Here is a 19367-nt window from a genome sequence, read left to right on the forward strand (position 1 = left end):
GGACACTGACATGATTTATAAGGGAGATCATTTCTTATAAAGCAAGATGTATCTCTCATTTGAAAATGTATTAACTAGTTAATGAAGATTTTGGAAAACAAAAGATATTATATGAAACAAGTAAAAGGTCTGACATGGGCTTAATTGGTACTGTGACCCCATTTAAGTCATTGATTTCAAAGAATTAAAAACAAATGTATGTATTCAGCAACATGTTACATATTTAAAGAAATGAGGAAAAAACCCTCCTGAGCAAAATCTTGAAGGTCTGACATCAGATGTAACCCCCTTTGTAATCATCAGCATTTTCTTAAGTAACTGTTACACATATTTCTCAGTAACTTAACGGACAGTTACATTTATTTTGTAAATAACTTACGTAACGCCGTTACAGCAACTCGCCAACTGCAAAGACAAATGTGAATTTACAAATAAAAAAATTGTTATTTTTGCTGAAAGATAGAAGAGGATTGTGTGACGTTTGATATGTTAAATACATATGAGGGTAACAATAAAACATATGAGGCAAAGGTTAATTTGGTCTTCCAGCTCAGGGGTGTGTAGCGAAGCCGTATGAAGCTGATCTCTTTCAGAGCTTATAGTATTTCTGGTATGAAGCTGCTGAATTATTAATGAGCTGAGCAGATGCCCGCGGTATGCCAGGCACAAGTAGTCAAATCTGATAACAAGTGGCTACCTAAAAATCGACTGTGACATCCGCTGATAAATATATCTTTTTTTGCGGCGTGTTGTACAGATTGTAAGGTCACCTTGCGGTCGAGTCTGTGTGATTTACTTGCAAGTATAAAGCGGGACTGTCCTGTGAGGAGCTACATGTTTGTCTGTGATCGATTGGGAGTGACTGGGCAGAGATGTGAGCCTCCCATTGATTGATCTCCACTACACTCCCCGCTGACCGGAGAAAACACTCGACAGCGAATACGAGAGGGGATTTAAATTGGACAAATATTGTCCAGCTTACTTGACGTATAAGGTAGCTATCTTTTGCGCTCATGCGGTATGAGCTAATCTGCCAGTAGCACTAGTTAACCTGCAGTCTAACATCGATACAGTGCGACGTTTGCTAGCTGGTAATGTCGGCACTGTTGGACTTGTTTTCCCTGCCAGATCCTGCTTCCTGTTAGCCTTGGGCTAGCTGGAAAAAGCAGAAATTATGCTAATGAACGAGCAGGTATAGTTAGCCAGCGCCAAGGGGTGTAACTTTACCACTTAGGGTAGGCTACCTGTTGCAGTTTATTTGTAATTTATTTACGAACTTATGCTAATAACTTTGTTACACAGCCAGCTATCAGGGCAGCTGGTTTCCTTTAGTTTGCTAACGCTCGGTAGCTAGCCATCTTGCTTGTGTTGAAGGATTTAAGTATTTAACTTGGCCAGCTTTCTGGTGGCGATATTCACCTCAGTCAGTTGCAATTTCATGTTTATATATGCGTCGGTAATGGGCGCACTTGTTTAGGGCCTAATTGCTATCTATTAATGGGTTTAAAATACTTTATTTCACTGTGTCTAAGCCAGTTAGAGCTCCGCTGTGATCAGACAAAAGGGAGCCTGTTGTTGTGGTAACGACATTAACCAGAGATAACCAGCCTGTTTCATTACTGTTGTCATACTACATGCAGATATAAGGAGGGTGTTTATATTTACTTATGCACGTTGAAAAGTGGTGAAATTAAAAAAGGGAAGAAGAATGGATGGTGCTTGTGCAACATAAGCTTCCCTGGGCTGCTTCCAGGTGTCTCCTCTCATATTAAAACACAAGCTTTAGATGCAATAGAAAACACTCCTCCGGCCGTCAGCAGAGGTAACTAGCTGGGTAGAGACACGGGCTGAGAAGGGAGGATCCTGCCCGTTTCTGAACGTCCATCTCTCCAGCCTGTCTTCATCACGTCCAACCAGCACCGCCCTCCTCCTCTCCAGCCATGGACCCCCCGAGGACTCGGTCGCGGTCTCGGTCTGGCTTCTATCATTTCGGCATGAACAGCAGCGTTGGAGGCAACAGTAGCGGCAACGCAGTCGGTAACGGGAGCATGATGAACGCCAGCGGAGGAGGGGTCAGCTACCCGCAGCAGAGCAACGCCGGCTGGGCGCCGCACCACGGTGGCCGCAGCTACGCGGAGAGCCAGCAGCAGCAGCACACCCAGGGGAGCTACCTGTCCGCAGGGGCGCAGCGCCACTCATCGCACGGAGCTCACAGACACCCCGGGGCCGGTAAGCAGGCTTCAACAAACAGGGCCTGCAGCCTTGCTAAATGCATCACTACACACACACACACACACACACACACACACACACACACACACACACACACACACACACACACACACACACTCATTCAGGATACACCCCCTGGGGGAGGGAGACCCCTGGGGGAGGGAGAAAGACCACTAGCAGGCTTTGAGATATTTATCTAAAAGGCTTGATGTTTCCAATGCCAGCTGTTGCTTGAACGGCCAGCTGTATGCAGTGTCAGGTGTTGTAGTGGAGGCTCTGTTTTAGAGGTTTGGATAGCATTTACTCAGGTAAATAAGGGCATGCTGAACGTTGTCTGTATGTCATTGCCTGGCTTTATACTCATATCTCACTGCACAGTGCTAATTATCCTGGTCCTCAGTGTGAATTTAGCACTGCAGATTGTCCAAAAAATGTGTTGTTGAAAGGCCTGCAGGTTATATTATGTTACTCCTGCTAAAGTAAGGAAGCAACCCTCCATGTCTTTAAATTAGAATTAAAGTTTGAGATGGTTTTATATAGTGATATGTAGACATAGAGAATATAAATTAAATGAATAGATCTGCTGCTTGGTCGATGGAAATGTTTATAGACTGATTAAAAGAGCAGTTTGTATCTTTGAAACAAGCCCTGAATGGGTTTAAATATTGTGAAATCTAATTTCTTTCGTTTAGCAATTTTATTTAATGTTTTAATACATTTTAATTTAATTTGTTTTTTGTTTGAGACTGCTCATTGCTGTGACACAAGCACAACAATAGCACCGTTTTCCTTACTTGTACCACCAGCCCTATCATATTTAAGCCCTAATGCTATTCAGGTCTTTAAAGTTACCCTTTAGCCTTTGCAAAGCTGTGTACTTCCCTCACCATCCTAAAAACAATTAAACAGATCTCTCATCTGGTGAATTAGGGTAGAGTAGTGTTAGAAATGATGAGGTGTAGTAGTTTTAAAACATTATCCAAACACAAACAAACAGATGAATGAACAGACCTGTGTTGGCATGCTGTTGGACTTTAAGTCCACTGTAGCGTTGACCCGACCCAAACTCACCTGAGGAGACAATTAAATACTCTCCAAAAACCCTCAAGACATATGTGGGGGAAAATGTATGAAATCTCTGGAGAGACTTCATCCCAGCATCCTTTTGAAAGCTATTTTTCATTTCTTTTACCACTGACACCATTCTGCGTGTTTGATGCCGACCACTAGAAAGTGACCGGAGAAGCCTTCTGTAACACCAGATTGGATTGCCCCAAAGGCAAAAAAGTGCAACGAATGCATGAAAGCAGGCTTTTATTGGGTCCCTGTTTTAATAGCAATACTGTTGCCAAACACTGAAAATAGCCCACACACACACACCCCAACCATCAAGGAAGAGGCATATGCAGCTGCTACGAGGATGTAGGCAGATCACACAGCTGGGAGATACACTCTTTAAGTCATTCACACAAACTCCTCTGTAGTCTCTCACTTTGAGAAACGTGTTTGTGTGTGTGTGTGTGTGTGTGTGTGTGTAACATGTGCTTTGTGTGAGTGTTTGTCTGGGCTTACTTCTTTTTGGCATCTCAAAGAATTGTGTCATACACATTGGGGGAGTTGTGAATGTGTCACTCTGTCTTACCTCTGTTTTTTTATTTATCCTCTTCCTTCACTCCCCCACTTTCAAGCATGTTATCACTCAGTATAGCTTTAATGGGGATTATTTCAACCCACAACCTTCTGGCGTAGCAACGTAGCAGCCACCAATTTAAAAAAAAAAAAAAAATGTTACAGATTTTCATTAATACTGATATTAATGTAAAGTCTATACAATTTATGGGGTTAAATAGATTCTCTATTTCTGGCAAGTCTCTCCTAAATAATAGCTCAAGTCCTTGTATTTCAGTGAAAGACCAGGAAGAACTTGCTGTGAGGTGACAGCTGATACTCAAAGTTGACTATTCTGCTTGACGTGATTGTCAGTTGTGGAAATAAAAAAATAAAAAAATGGTGTCAGTCTTCCCCAGCAGCCATGCTCGGAGGAAACAAGGTCGTGTCTCCTTGCCAACAGAATCCGTCCAGTCCGCCTTACCATCCCCTCTCCCACAGCCCTGAGGTGAATCAGCATAAACAGACCTAGTTCTCCACAAAACACACGAGCAGCTCAGAACCAGGACCCCATGAGGTCCCAAGCAAAGGGATGGTAGATGAATAAAGATGCGAGCCAGCGTGTTGCCCCTACTGTCGACTAGTCAGTCAACCGCCTGTCCCTCTGTTCTCCGCAACCACTAGCAGGGCGTCTTTGAGCTGTCACTATCGACAGACTTCACATGGCTCTGGAGTGGCGTCGCAAAGGCGAGAAAGGGGTGGTGGGGGTTGAGGGGTGGTGGTGGTGGTGGGGTTTCTCTCAGATCTGTTGTTTCTGAGGAGGCAGAAGAAGCTGTTTGGATGGGGGAGGCATAGAGGGAGAAACGGAAAGATGAGGGAGGAGAGTTTTTTTTTTTTTCATTTTTTTTGGTGATTAAAGGTTTTTGGGGCCCTGCTTAGAGGAAACTCTTGTCAGCTGAGTTCAAGGACATCCTTCTTAAGCTGCAGAAATGTCTGTGCACACACTGCATCCAGATTTGCACATATGGACTGTCAGATAAACAGCTGTGAGTGCATTGTGGTTTTCTGAGATTATGTTTATGACATTATCGCTTTATTCAAAGATGTAATATCTCTCTCTCAGCTTTTTCTTTTTGTATCCTTAAAAAAATGTTTTTGGGAACATGCCAATCTCAATCGTATAAGTAAGGAAAGAAATCCAGCTATTATGAAGATCTCTTTTTTTGTGATGCTCATTTAGTTTTTGTAGAGAGATTTTTATATATAAGAGGACATCAATGAACAGGGTGAGCAGTTATTGAAAAGCTGATAATGGTTTGCTGTCTTGCTCAACGACACTTCTCAACACAGGGACTCGAACCCAAGACTTCTGTCGATGCTAAGGGCCTGCCTTCACTGCTCTCTAGTGCTGATGAAGAGTCATGGACGGGATTCAAACTAATCTAATGTGTTGCTAACTTTGGAAAGCTGAGAGCTCAATGCTTTTCTCTGTGGATCAGAGGGAATGATTTGTCTGTGAGAGGCAGAGAAAATGAGTCCAGTATGACATCTTCCAGAGATGGCTTCCTCTCTTCTGCTGCTGCTTTTTTTTCTTCTTTTTTCGTCTTTTTCTTTTTTCAAGCAGGGGTTTGAAAACCCTGTTTGGAAGACACCCTTACTGAAGGCAGGGGGGCTGGAGTGTTTGGCTAGCAAGATGTCAGATGTGGTTTTTGCTATCACTGTTGGATTTAGTGTCGTCAAGGTGGTAGAATTGTTAAAGCAGATCAGCCAAAGCTGTGCTGCATCACAATAATCACTTTTTTGGCATCCGCTGCATTCATAGAATGGAAACCAAATCAAAGGCTACCAGCTGTCTCTGTGTTGTTGTATTTCTGTTGGCTTAGCCAGCGTATGGCCATGTGTCTTGTGATGTTGATGTTTTTCTCAGCTCTATCTTATCTGATTAGGTTTTTTTCTTTTCTACCTCTCTGGCCTGCAGGAGGAGTGCTACATTTTCATCCAGATAACGTTTGCAGCGAGGATCGGGACAAAGTAAGTATGAAACATGACCTCTGCCTGTTGCCTCGGTTTGCTGAATAGGAATTGTGTGTCATTGTTTTCTCTCTGTTATTCATCCTTTCCTTTTTTTTTTGTCTGTCCTCCTTTTGTTTTTTTCCCCCTGACCAACCATCCTCCTCCTCCCCTCCTCTTCCTTCACCTCTGTGTGCAGATGGAAGACAGCCCAAGCCCGAAAAGGCAGCGTCTTTCCCAGCAGTCCATGTTGGATCTTAACTCCGCCCCTCCTTCTACCCCTTCCTCTCCCATTCGACCCTGGGAGCTTCCTCCCAGTCGCAGACCACACCCCCACTACATGCCAGAAAGATGCCACACGCCTGTTCGCAACCGTCGCAGGTGAGTGTGTGTGTGTGTATGTGACAAAAAACCCACTTCAATATATCTATGTGTGATCTAAAAATATCTATGTGAATTTTTTCTTGTAATGTATGTGGCCTCAAAGTGCTAAATAGGTACTAGTGAAATGTTGGTTAAAACTATTTTAATAACAGATTTATTGCTTTTCAAGTACAGATACCAAATGTTTTCTGTTTCCAGACTCTCAAATATGAAGATGTGTTGCTTGTCTTTAGTTTATACAATTGTAAATGGTCATTTTTGAACAAAATATGACATTTGAAGTGAAGGATTTAATTATGTATCACTGAATCAAGAAAATAATTGTGAGATTATTAATTAATAATGAAAATAATTATTAGTGGCAGCGCTTCATTGAATACATTTAGACTTTGATTGAAGGTCTTAAATCAAACAAACTGCTTGAATATATTGCAGTGCGCTCGTGATGTTTACACAGTAATGTTTATTAATGCTAAGTTAAAGTGTGTGTTGATGTTTTGAATGAGTTTGTCTTTAATTAAATTTAAGTTGCATGCCAAAAATCTAAATGCGTAACTTTTTGCAGTAGGTGAAAGCTCTGGTATTTGTGATGATGCAAATGACTATATAGCTCCTACTGCCTCTTTCTTAGTTTTCCCCTCTTTTTTCCACCTCAGCCCTCCAATGAGACGGCAGCGTGGCCGGAGAGACCGTCTGACCCGCCACCACCACCACGCACACAACAACCACCATCATTACAACGGCAACAACAACAACCACCATCACCATCCAAACGCCCACCATCACCACCATCACCACCTGCACTCCCATCACGGCCCGTCGCCAGGCCACCAGGATGAGAACTATCGTCACCCGGCTCCCCCTCAGGGCTACCCACCCTACAGCCAGCAGCCTCCCAGAGGGCCAGGGCCAGGGCCTGAAGAGCGCCCCAGTTACCATCCCCCAAACCCTTCTCCAAGGCCCCTTCATCAGTCACCAAACCTGTCTCCCAGGCTGCTGCACCCCGCGGCACATCCACAGCACCCCCACCCTCACGCCCACCCATCCCAGCAGCAGAGCAGTGTGGTGCTGGACCTCCACGAGCAGGTGAGTATAAAAGACGTTGGTTTATGTGAAAAAACATTTACCTCTGACACGAGCAATTTTGAGATGGTAAGGAGTTATTTAAAAGAAAGAAAAAAAATATTACAATTGTTGTTTTGTGCTTTGAAAACAGTGTGATTCTCAAAAGTCATCTTCCTGTGCAGCTCATATGTGTGGATATGACCACTGAAAAATGTAAGATCAGCTACTCATGGGCATATTAGCTTGTTTGTAGTTGGAGTTGTTGACCACAAAGAGTATGATTAATGTCTTTTCCCCCCCCAATGTTTCACTGGTGTCTGTTTTGATCTTGAAACAGTTTTACCAGCAACTACATTTCCTGTCATTTATCAAGGTAAACTCATCACAGTGTAGGAGAAAGATTCATTTAAGTGATGTCGGCATGTCTATTAGCATGTCTGACTTGTCTGTTTTTTTTTTCCCAGCGTGGGATGATTCAGTGAAAATACGTTTTTAAATAGGCCTGGGTGGTGGAGTTTATTGGCAAAATGAAAACTTCACCCTGGAGAGACTGGGGCTGGTATCATCAATCAATGCATAGAGCCAGATACAAGCAGGACTTCGTTTTAATTTTAAGCTTCATATTCATTTTATAACAAATTTTTTCTGACTATCACTAATTCTGGTGGTAATGTGAACATTTAATAGCACTAATTGGATTTGATTGGAAGAGTTCACATAAGTTGATAAACTTTAACGTTAGTCATAATTGCTGCAGGGGTAATTTTCACCTGGAGGCTGTTGCAGGTGAAAAAGTGAGTTTTGCAGGTGTTTGACCACAATCAGTTTTATTTGAATTCATTTACTGTTTGAATTGCTGGAACAATCAGAGCCATGGGCAGTGATTCTGTTGTCTGGAACCAGGCTACATCCTCTCATAATCATCATTAAATTACAAATACAAAGAGGTCTGTGAGGTATAAAAAAGTCTGACACATTTGTTTGATAGAAGATGTTCTGATGTGTTTAAATTTCTACCTAGAGGATGTTAATAGGACCTCTATATCATAACTCCAGCTCAGCTTTGAATCACAGTCTGGCTGAATAAAGCTGAGGATATTTTCTTTATTTTTTTAGGGTTCAGTTCCAGTATCATATCCTGTGTCTCCTCCCGGTGCTCCACCTGGCCTGCCACCTCGCTCTGCCCCGCAACAGATCCCAGCATGCTCGGTGGTCTTCAGTGGACAACACTATCCCGTCTGCAGCGTACCTCCTCCTGTAAGTGTCGGTCTAACAAAGGAAAAGTCATTTTTCCAGATAGTACAGTCATTGCATATCTTTTTGAGTGTCTAACTTGATTTTTGTTTGATCAGCCAGCATCATTTATTTCAGATGCAGTTCTTAAATACTGTCGGCAGCGTTCTCTACTGAAACATCCTCTCTCTTTCTGGTCTCTGTCAGGTCCTTCAGACTTGTTCGGTGCAGCACTTACCCATGCCCTACCCATTCCCATCTCTGCTGTCCAGCGACCCGGCTTTCCTGCTTCCCCCTCCCCACCTCCCCCATCCACCCACACACCTTTCCCACCACCCACCTCACCTTCCCCAGCCTGGACAGTTTGGACCCTACCCGACACAGCAGGCCCGATCGGTGAGTAGAAAAGTCTATGTTGTTTGAGTGTCTGGTTTGTCTTTTACATTGTTAAAGCCAAATATTTTTTGCACTATTATTGCTATACATTTGAGTTGAAGAAATGTGCCATTATGTTAACGTATTAGATAATATCCAGAGAATCAGGTCTTCTTGGTCCTTCTCGTTCCTACGGTTAAATATCTGAGTTTCACTGTGCAGAGTGACGTATCTGCTGAAAAGTGGAAAGTTTCTCAGTGCTCATTGAAGACTCAATTTTAAAGGCCTACAATCATGATTTTTGGCATCACAAATAATTTTATAGTGAAGTAGGAGACATTTTTTACCCAGTAGGAAAACTAGAAATTAAATATATTTGCATATTCATAGTTTCTGGGATTTTTTTATGAGGGAGAAGGAGGTGATTTAAAATTAGTTATTTTAAAGATAATTGAACTTTTTTTTTCTATTAGACACAACTCCAAACTAGTTGTAATGTCACAATTCATGCTCAAAGGTACACATCTTAAACTTAGATTTAAGATGAGAGAAACATTATTTATTCAAGAGATTAATGTGAAACCAGCCTTTTAGTGTCAAACCCTGCACATACATCATTCTGCACAGTGAAATATTCAACCGAAGGAACAAGAAGAAAAATATATTTTTGAGTGGAGAGGGACTCCCTCTCAGACAAGTATTCCGCGTAAAATGTGTCTTTTTCCTCCTCCAACTACCTTTGCTTTTCCATTCATCTCCTCCAGCCGTTACAGAGGATAGAGAATGACGTGGAGCTGCTTGGAGAGCACCTGTCTTTGGGTGCGGGTCTTCACTATCCCCCTGCCACCCACCCAGCCCTCACCCCACACTCCACACAGCTTCACTTCCTCTCCCATGACCCCCTACCACAGGAGTTCTTCGGAGTGGTGAGTGATGAGAATAAATAAATAAATAATTAATCCCTTCTTTTGGAAAAGTTTTTATTGATGCACTCTGCAAAAATGAATGATATGACTTGTATGTGTTGTGTGTCGTAGTCCTATCCAAATTTCATTCCTCGACGTCTCCCTGGGCGACGGTACCGCTCGCAACAGCCACTGCCACCTTCGCCTTACCACCCCAGCCTCCTGCCTTACTTCCTGTAAGTACATCAGTAAATGATTGTGTCTAAGAGAAGACTGTTAAGAAGAAAAGGTTGCATTTCTAATTTTTAAAGTTAGTAGATGACCTTTTGATATGTACTTTTGAAATTTGTAATCAACTGCATGATGTTGATGATTTTGTTGCGTGACTAATATTTCTTTAGTTTAAACAGACAAGGAAATTAACCAACTGTCGTCCTTATGAAAATCAGCAGTTTTAAGAATAAAGATGTCTTCTTAAGTCTGTAGAATATGATGTGCGATTCCTTGTCATCACCTGTTTCATATCAATATGAATGCTATCATACCTTCTATTTGTAAACCTTTGACAGAAAGTTAACAACTACACAGCTTAGTTGCTTAATTACTTACTGATCATCAGGAGTTCTGTGTTAAATCTCTCCCTCTGTAGCTCAATGCTGCCAGTCCAGCCCACAGGTCCTGCAATCAGTCTAGAGCTGGATGTAGATGATGGAGAAGTGGAAAATTATGAGGTCTGTCCTTTTGAATGTTTTTATCCTTTTGTCTATATGTTTGCTTGATGCAGACTCTGATCGTTGGTGATGTTGTTGATGTTTTCATTCACAGGCCCTCCTGAACCTCGCTGAGCGTCTGGGAGAGGCCAAACTCCGAGGACTGACGAAAGGAGACATTGAACAGCTTCCCTCCTATCGGTTCAATCCTAATAACCATCAGTCTGAACAAACACTGTAAGTTCCTTTTAATGCCACCATATCATCAGATGTTAATAGTGAAGGCTCTTACAACTAAATTCCCACTTTATTTGATCATCTAAATAAATTAAGTGTCTTTCCTAAATTCTGCCATCTAATCAGTAACAATTAAACCTAAATGTGCTTTTGGTTCCTGTTTGTTACACAAGTAGTTTCTTGTGTTGCCATACTTGACCTGCTAATACCTATTGTGTTGCAGGTGTGTGGTGTGTATGAGTGATTTTGAGTCCCGCCAACTGCTGCGAGTTTTGCCCTGCAGCCATGAGTTCCACGGGAAGTGTGTCGACAAGTGGCTGAGGGTAAGTAATCCTCCCATAGACCACCGCTGACTAACACTGTGCTTACAGATATGTAACCCATGATTTAGTCTATGGCTTATTACACATTGTTTGGAGGTGAATTTGAGTCTCAAAACAAATGTATCACATAATAGCACACTGATGACTGTTTTGCTGCATTTGGAGACGCATTAGTCGTGTATTTATTGGTCATTTAATGTCAAATCAGATAAGGTTGTTACAGCACTGTCTCAGATGTTTCTAAAACATTGTCTTTATCATGAATGGACCCTAAAACCAAGGCCTATAAAATATCTATTCAAATGCTTTCATATATTTTGCAGCCCTTGATATTATTTACAAACATGGCTTCCCATATACAGTGTTTTTGAGGCTGTAAAAATAAAATAAGCTCAAGGGCTAAAAAAATACGAAAATATTGAATTTGAACAGATATTTCAGAGGCCTTACTTTTGGGATCCAAACATTAATTAGACAAACTTTGAGCAAAATATGAGATGGTGCTGCAGTCACTTATCTGGATTCTGTCTGACTTGACACATAATGACCCTCATTGTCTCTAAAAGAGAGAAAACTGTTTTTGGTTAACATCACAAACACACTCTCTGTCCAAGTGTGTGTTAACTGAGTGACACAGGCACCTCTTAAGTATACAAGTGTTGTGAGAATCGGACGTCACAAACGTTAATAAAATGTGTAAACCACATTAAACTCCAGGACAGGAACATCTGAAAAAGCTGAACACATACCTCAACGCGTGACTTCCCACCAAAAATGCTAAAAAAGACAAACATGAAAACACATCTTGTGTCTTGTGATTTACAAGCATGAGATGATGCCCAAAGCCTCAGTGTGAATTGGGTTATCAGGAATACAAATCACCAGTATGAAATCTGTAGCCAAAACCTTTCTTTACAGGGAAATCTAGTATTTAGTTAATGTTCTAATGTTTGAAGATATGAATTGCCTCACAAAACCTAACTTTTTGTTTCATCTCTATATCCACAGGCCAACAGGACGTGTCCCATTTGTCGGGCGGACGCCTCTGAGGTCCAGAGAGACTCGGAGTGATCACATGACGGAGCCAGACACTCAGAATTGTCTGTCAAACACATTCAGCACTGTCTGCTCCTGATCTAAACATACACACACGTGTGTTTGTACACACACCCACATATTGTTTCCTCTCCTTTTTGTGTAGCACTTTCTGCCCCTTCATTTTTTAAGTTGTTTCCATCCACTCTCCCTTTTTGCATTCACCCTCCTTTTTTTCACATGCATGGAGGCTCTCCCTTTTTGCATTCTCCCTCCTTTTTGTTCACATGCATGGAGGCTCTCACCTCTTTCAGTGAATTACCTGTCTGACCCACTGTGTGTGTGTGTGTGTGTGTGTGTGTGTGTGTGTGTGTGTGTGTGTGTGTGTGTGTGTGTGTGTGTGTGTGTGTGTGTGTGTGTGTGTGTGTGTGTGTGTGTGTGTGTGTGTGTGTGTGTGTGTGTGTGTGTGTGTGTGTGTGTGTGTGTGTGTGTGTGTGTGTGTGTGTGAATGACATCTGAGAGTTTTTGCTCCCACGAGTGACTGACTTAACTTCCTGTTTGTACGTTTATGCACTGTCTGTCTGTATGCATACTGTATGTATGTTATAGACTTTAAGCCTTTTCTCTAGTTTGACACTAAGGGTCCATGCTGCCACTATACTTCTCGGTTGCCTATTTGATCCGCTTGTTTCAGTAGAGTATTATTATTATTATTGTTATTAATTATTATTACTATTACTCGACCATTTTAAGTGATTGTTTTCCTGCCTGGCAGTTACCTCATCATTCCGGTTTTGGTCATCATTCATTACAAGCGCTTCACAGCACTACTTTGAAATTAAGCACATTAAATATATTTTCTTTTCCTTTCTTTTCTTAGCAAAAATAAGTTTGTCTGTGACTTTGCAGTGGCACATGAGATATATATATAAATATATACATATATCTATATATACTGTATAAATCTATGAATATCTGTATACCAAATAAAAGGCTTGATATGAACTTTTTAAACTTTGCATTTTGAATATATATTTTTTTCTTAACAGCAGATTAAGAGCTAGTGCTGGATTTATATGTTAGATACTAAATGAAGGTGGACTACAGACTAGTGCTCCACAGGTTTTGGTCTGGTGTTGTGATGGCTTCAAACAGCCACTAGGTGGTGTCACTGCTCTTCCTGATTACCATCACTCAACATCTGCCAAAGTTGCGGTCCTAGACTAGGACCGCAACTTTGGCATCTGGATATATATATATATATATATATACAATATGTTTTTTGCTAACAGTAAAGATTTTTATTGGATTTATTAAACAGAAAATGCACATAACAGCCTTGTCGCAGAAAAATACGTTTGAGCTGCCATTTCTGATGAAATGACACAGCTGTGTCTTTAAATAGTAACCACCCTCCACAAGGATACACAGATTGTTTTAATCCTGAGTTCTTGATGTGTAGCATTCTCCCTTCTGTAGGTATTAAGCATTCCCAGCTTCAGTCTCTGAGGTTCTCATCTGACTCTTGACTCCACTGTTAAACCTGTGCGTGCCTCTAAAACAACCACAATAAATAAATCTAAGGAAGGGGGCATGAATGAGCAACTTAAAGAGCAACTAACAATATCAATAGTGACGCATAATAAGACTTTATTAAACCTAAAATATGAAGCAGTCCATTTATGGAATCATTCAAAAATATATAATGTACTACAGTGCATTACATAGCTTAAATACATAAGATGAATGATTAAGGTAAACTTAATAAAATAAACAAGTACACTTGTAAGATTATGATTATATATGAATCTGCAAGTGAAAGAACCAAGGAGTTGGAGCAATCAATCAAAGACCACCTTAAACAACCTTATGAACAGTGAGTGTATTATCAGAGAAATTCCCCTTTAAACTTCAATAATATTAAAAAAAAGCAAATAAATGTCCTCATATGGTTGGTCTACACAGGCACTCACAGCTTGTGCCTGATTCTCCTCCGTCACTTGCACGTGTTTGTGGCCCTGACCACACACAGATATTTCCCTAGCAGCGCACACCTGTTGTCTTGTGCCTTTTGTTGATTACCAGTTATGGGAGCTGTGTTGTTGTACATACTAATACAGTATATTTAACAGGAAATCTGCAGTCGAATTTGAAAAGGCAGATGTCACCTCTAGGCTCTGCAGATGAAATGGCTGCAGTTTTGAAAGCAGCTTGCTTGAGGCACAAAGAACACAAATGTCAATGCTTTTCACTGCAGACAATTTCTAGAGCACATTTACAAAGAATGACGTAGGTAAGGATCATTTTATTATTCATAGTGCCATTCTTCCTGATAAAGACAGGACCCTATAAAGACACCCTTTTTTTTTTTTGGTGTAGTTTTTGTTCACTTTCGACTTGTTGGTTTTGTGCTGTTGCCAGTAAGATTTTATGTCAAATGTGTTTTCAGTCAGTCATAATAATAATAATAATAACTTCGATTTATATAGCGCCTTTCAAGATACCCAAGGTCGCTTTACAAGAGTGGGAATAAGGGGGGTAAGGGCAGGGTGGGGGTTTAGGGAGGGTAGGCAAGAGAGAAGAGGTGTGTTTTGAGGTACTTTTGGAACTGTGACAGAGAAGTAGCGGAACGGATAGGAGGGGGCAGGGTGTTCCAAAGGGTAGGGGCAATTGCACAGAAAGCCCTGTCACCAAAGGTCTTGAGTCTGGTGCGGGGAGTGCAGAGTAAGTCCTTGCTGGTGGAGCGCAGGGACCGTGACTGGGTGTACGGGTGGAGGAGGTCGGTGATGTACTTGGGTGCCAGTGAGTGAAGTGATTTGTAGGTGAGGAGGAGGATTTTGTAGCTGATGCGTTGTTTGATTGGCAGCCAGTGGAGTTTCTTGAGGATGGGGGTGATGTGCTGCCAGGGCTTGGTGTGGGTTAACACCCTGGCAGCTGAGTTCTGGACATACTGCAATCTGTCTAGGGCTTTGTTGGGGAGCCCAGACAGGACACCATTGCAGTAGTCCAGACGGGAGGTGACAAATGCATGAATGAGGGTTTCGGTGACTGAGTCGGTGAGTGACGGCCGGAGTCTTGAAATGTTACGGAGGTGAAAGAAGGCAGATTTGGAGATGCTCTGGATGTGGAAACTGAATGAGAGTGTGGGGTCCAGGATCACGCCCAGGTTCCGCACTTTGGGAGATGGGGAGGTGGGACAGCCGTCGATGACCAGGGTGAGGTCTCCAACCTTCCTGAGCAGTGGTGCTGGGGCCACCACCATGAGCTCTGTCTTGTTGGTGTTGAGTTTCAGAAGGTTGTTGGTCATCCAGGTTTTAATATCGTGCAGACAGTTGTTGAGTTGTGTTGGTGGGAGTTGTGAGGAGGGCTTGGTGCTGACGTACAGTTGGGTGTCGTCTGCGTAACAGTGGAAACTGAGTCCATGGTTGCGGATGATCTGACCGAGGGGGAGCAAGTAGATGGTAAAGAGGAGGGGGCCAAGGACAGATCCCTGGGGGACACCATGGTTAACTGTTGCAGTGGTGGAGTAGGAGCCTTGCAGAGTGATGTATTGTTTACGGTTGGAGAGGTAAGACTGGAACCAGGAGAGAGCAGTGTCGGTGAGGCCAATGAGCTCAGAGAGACGGGAGAGCAGGATGGGGTGGGAGATGGTATCGAAGGCAGCAGAGAGGTCAAGGAGGATGAGGATGGAAACAAGGCCGTTGTCTGCAGCAATCAGGAGGTCGTTTGTTATTTTGATGAGGGCGGTTTCGGTGCTATGATGGGGTCTGAAGCCCGATTGGAGAGGTTCAAAGAGCTCATGGTGGGACATGTGATGTTGTAGCTGGGCAGCCACTGCTCTTTCCAAGATCTTGCTCAGGAACGGAAGGTTGGAGATCGGACGGTAGTTGTTGGGGTCATCTGGGTCCAGGCCTGTCTTTTTGAGTGTTGGGGTCACGGCTGCCAACTTAAAGCTGGAGGGTACCACACCAGAGCCAAGTGAGGCGTTGATGATGTCAACCACCGGGGGGCAGATGGTGGGGAGACAGGCCTTCAGCAGGGTCGTGGGTAGTGGATCCAGACTGCAGGATGAAGTCCTGGCTTTGGTCAAGAGGTCGAGGACTTGATCAGCATCCAGCAGGGAGAAGGTGGAGAGGCGGCGCTGTGGTGGGCAGGCAGAAGGATGGTACATGTCCTGCCGAGATACTGTGGCCGGCGGGGAGGGTGTAGATGCCTGGAGCTGCTGGTGGATGGTGGCCACTTTCTGGTGGAAAAAGTCCAGGAACCTGGAGCAGAGGTCAGCGGCGTCGGAGGGTTGTGAAGCGTCGGGAGGGTCAAGAAGGCGGTTGATGGTGGAGAAAAGCATTTTCGGATGCTTTTGTTGGCTGTTAATAAGTGTGGAGTAATGGACTGTTTTTGCCTGGGTGAGAGCCTCTTTGTAGCACTGGATGTGGTCTCTGTAGGCTTCGAGGTGGACAGTGAGGCCGGATCTTTTGTGAAGCCTCTCAAGCCGGCGCCCCGTGGACTTAAGCCTCCGCAGCTCTGGGGTAAACCAGGGAGCGGGGCGGGTGTAGGAGACCAGTTTGGTGGTGAGTGGAGCAACAGAGTCCAAGCTGAGGGCGAGGGCGCTATTATAGTGTTCCACCAAGCCGTCAGCAGTGCGGTTAGAGGGGTGGATAGCGAGGTTGGCAGCTAGGGTGTTAGCCAGCGTAGGTATACACACACGCTTTGTGTTCCTGTATGTGATAGACCTTTTTGTAGGCTGCTTAGGGTCAGTATATATATGAGTCAGTATATGTATATATATATTTAGTGTATATGGTATATATGTATATAACAGATTTGTCTTTAAATACAAGATGTAGTAGCCAGATTTCTCTATTTGACTGCTCAACAGTAGTCAAAACACACAGTATACAATAATGTAGATTCATGCCCTCTAAAACTTCAAAAGTCAGATAATTTCAGACACAGAAGAGTGTATATATTTCAAGTTTTGATTAAATGAGAAGCCTCTTGGCCTAAAGACTCCCTGTCTTCCCTTCTTCGTACAACTGTTTGTCTCCTATCTCCTTTCAATTCCTTCTTATCCCCTTTAATCTGCCATTTCTCTGCTTCAATTCCATTCAGCTGGTTTTACTCCTCATCCTCCTATCACCTCCCTTTTCTGATTTTGTTTCTTTCTCCTCTACCACTCCTATCTTTTCCTCCAATGACTTACTTTGATCTTCTTTCTGCAGTTTTCCTCCTGCAGTGTCTCTCTTCCACCCTTTTTTCTCCTTTCTCACCACTCTGTTCCTTCTCCTCTGCTGTCTTTTTACTTATGCATCCTCTCTTCTTCCCTCTGCTGTGATCACCACCCACTCCTTTAACCCGCTTCCGCTGCAGCACAGTGAAGTAGAAGTGATGGGGGATTTCTGCCTAAAACTGTCTGGCCCATTACTCAGCTTAGGGAGCAAACAATATTTGTCTTGTCTTGCTTTCTCTTTCCCACTCGCCCATCTCTAATTTCCTGACCAGGGTTTTATGAGGCCATAATTTGCCTAAACTTTGACAGCAGATGATCCCACTGTCACTTTAAGATGTACTGAAAAATGAAGAAATGACCGACAACTTTGGCAGTATACAGTTATACATCTTAACTCTCATATTCACATTTACATCCTCTCCGCAGTGTAAAATCTTCATGGTAGAAACCCTTCATTTTTGCATGAAATTGTCCACATAACTTTTCCTTTTACAGTAACACTGTAGCTGCCAACAGGGTTCCCACTGGTAAAAATTATGGTTTGAATGTTTAGCTTGGTAGCTGCACTGCAGTCACTCGTGTCTGACTGTCTATCCTCAGGCTACGCCCGGACTGTGAAGAAGAGGAACTTTCTCTAAGTCAGTTGCAGGTCAAACAGAGGGGAAGACGGAGCAGGAGAACAAGAGCTAAAAACTAAGACTAATTTCTCACATGAATTTCTCTGTTTTTGCGCATGCTGCTTATTGTTTCTATAAATAAACTTTCTGGAGATCATTAGGGAGGTTGCCTAAACTGCCTCTGTAGGCTATTATGACTTCCTTGAATCACTTTTACTTAATGTAAAGCACTGCTCTGCTGTTTTGTGTGTTTATACAGAACGTGTGGTTGCGTGTGTTTAAGACATTTTTTGAACAGGACAGTTTAAAGTGAAGGAGCTGCTGCTCTGGACTGGTTACAGTGTGAAAATAAGAGCCATGACATAACTGCTGACAACTGCTCAGGGCAAACCTCAGGCACTGTGTGTTTTATGTATATCTTTGTATTCGGCTTTTTATTTCAGCTTGAGAACTGAATTGTCACAGTCTTAGAAGAACATTATGATTTGTGAAGACATTTTGGTCTGTTTTCTCAATGAATTGTTAGTTGTCAAGACTTTAGGGAGGTAGAAAAATGACAGATAAGAGGTAACAGTTAGGCTAAAGACTCAAGATAATTAGTGTAAGTCAGTGCAGCATACTCTATTTCCTCTGTGTGCATACAATCACAAATCAGACTTTACCAACCAAACATTTATTGGATGGCCAAATTGCTTCTACATGGAAAAACCTCCATAAACAATTCTATGGTCATACAAAATTAGAGACCAATATTGCAATGATCAGGATTTACAATAAAAAGTGCTTAATTTCTCATCTTTTTGTCATTCTTCAGTCTCTCCTTTCTCTGATTTTCGAACCAACAGAGAAGCTTTTACACCTTGGCTGTTTCTGCTCCTCTTCTCCAGACAGTCCACCCTTTTTAATGTGCAAATGCAAGACTGTGTGTTTAAGTGTGTGTGTGTTTCTCTGTCGTGCAGACTGTCCCAAGCTGACAGGCTACATGGATTCTCCATCCTGCTTTTATATAAAAAGAAAGTGAGGGCATCGAGCTCTTCCCACTTCACTTCTATTCACACTCATATATGGTACACACAGGCTCACACACACATGTGCACGCTCGCACACGCTCTATCTTCTTTTTCACTGTCTACACACGGACGCACTCAGCAGTGTGAGGGTTAAATGTGGTAACGTCAGCAGGGCAGGTTGTTCCCTACCTATCTCCCAGAGTGAAGTGAGTGTGTGTGTGTCTAATATTTATTTCATAGGGATTTCCCCCTCTGCATGATGGGTGGCTGCTGGCCATGTCATCATGTTCTGAGCTGTCAAAAGCCATCACTGTCACTTGTGGGACATGAGGTGTGTGAGAGAGAGACAGAATGAGGGAGAGACAAAATGGAAACAGAGAGACGGATAGAACTGGG

The 19367-nt window shown here is 42.7% G+C and overlaps 1 protein-coding gene across 1 annotated transcript; it reads left to right on the plus strand.

Annotated features, from left to right (window-relative positions):
* Positions 1 to 926: 926 nt before the first annotated feature.
* LOC133986062 (E3 ubiquitin-protein ligase RNF38-like) lies at positions 927 to 13131 on the plus strand. The gene is made up of 12 exons (XM_062425838.1): positions 927 to 2229; positions 5819 to 5871; positions 6050 to 6231; positions 6891 to 7320; positions 8416 to 8556; positions 8740 to 8928; positions 9672 to 9833; positions 9945 to 10048; positions 10462 to 10543; positions 10638 to 10759; positions 10983 to 11082; positions 12091 to 13131. Exons 1-12 carry the CDS (start codon positions 1941 to 1943, stop codon positions 12151 to 12153), a joined length of 1917 nt encoding a protein of 638 aa, XP_062281822.1. The 5' UTR covers positions 927 to 1940; the 3' UTR covers positions 12154 to 13131.
* The last annotated feature ends 6236 nt before the right edge of the window (positions 13132 to 19367 follow it).

The sequence above is a fragment of the Scomber scombrus genome, chromosome 9 (assembly GCF_963691925.1).
Source record: "Scomber scombrus chromosome 9, fScoSco1.1, whole genome shotgun sequence".
Classification (NCBI taxonomy): Eukaryota; Metazoa; Chordata; class Actinopteri; order Scombriformes; family Scombridae; genus Scomber; species Scomber scombrus.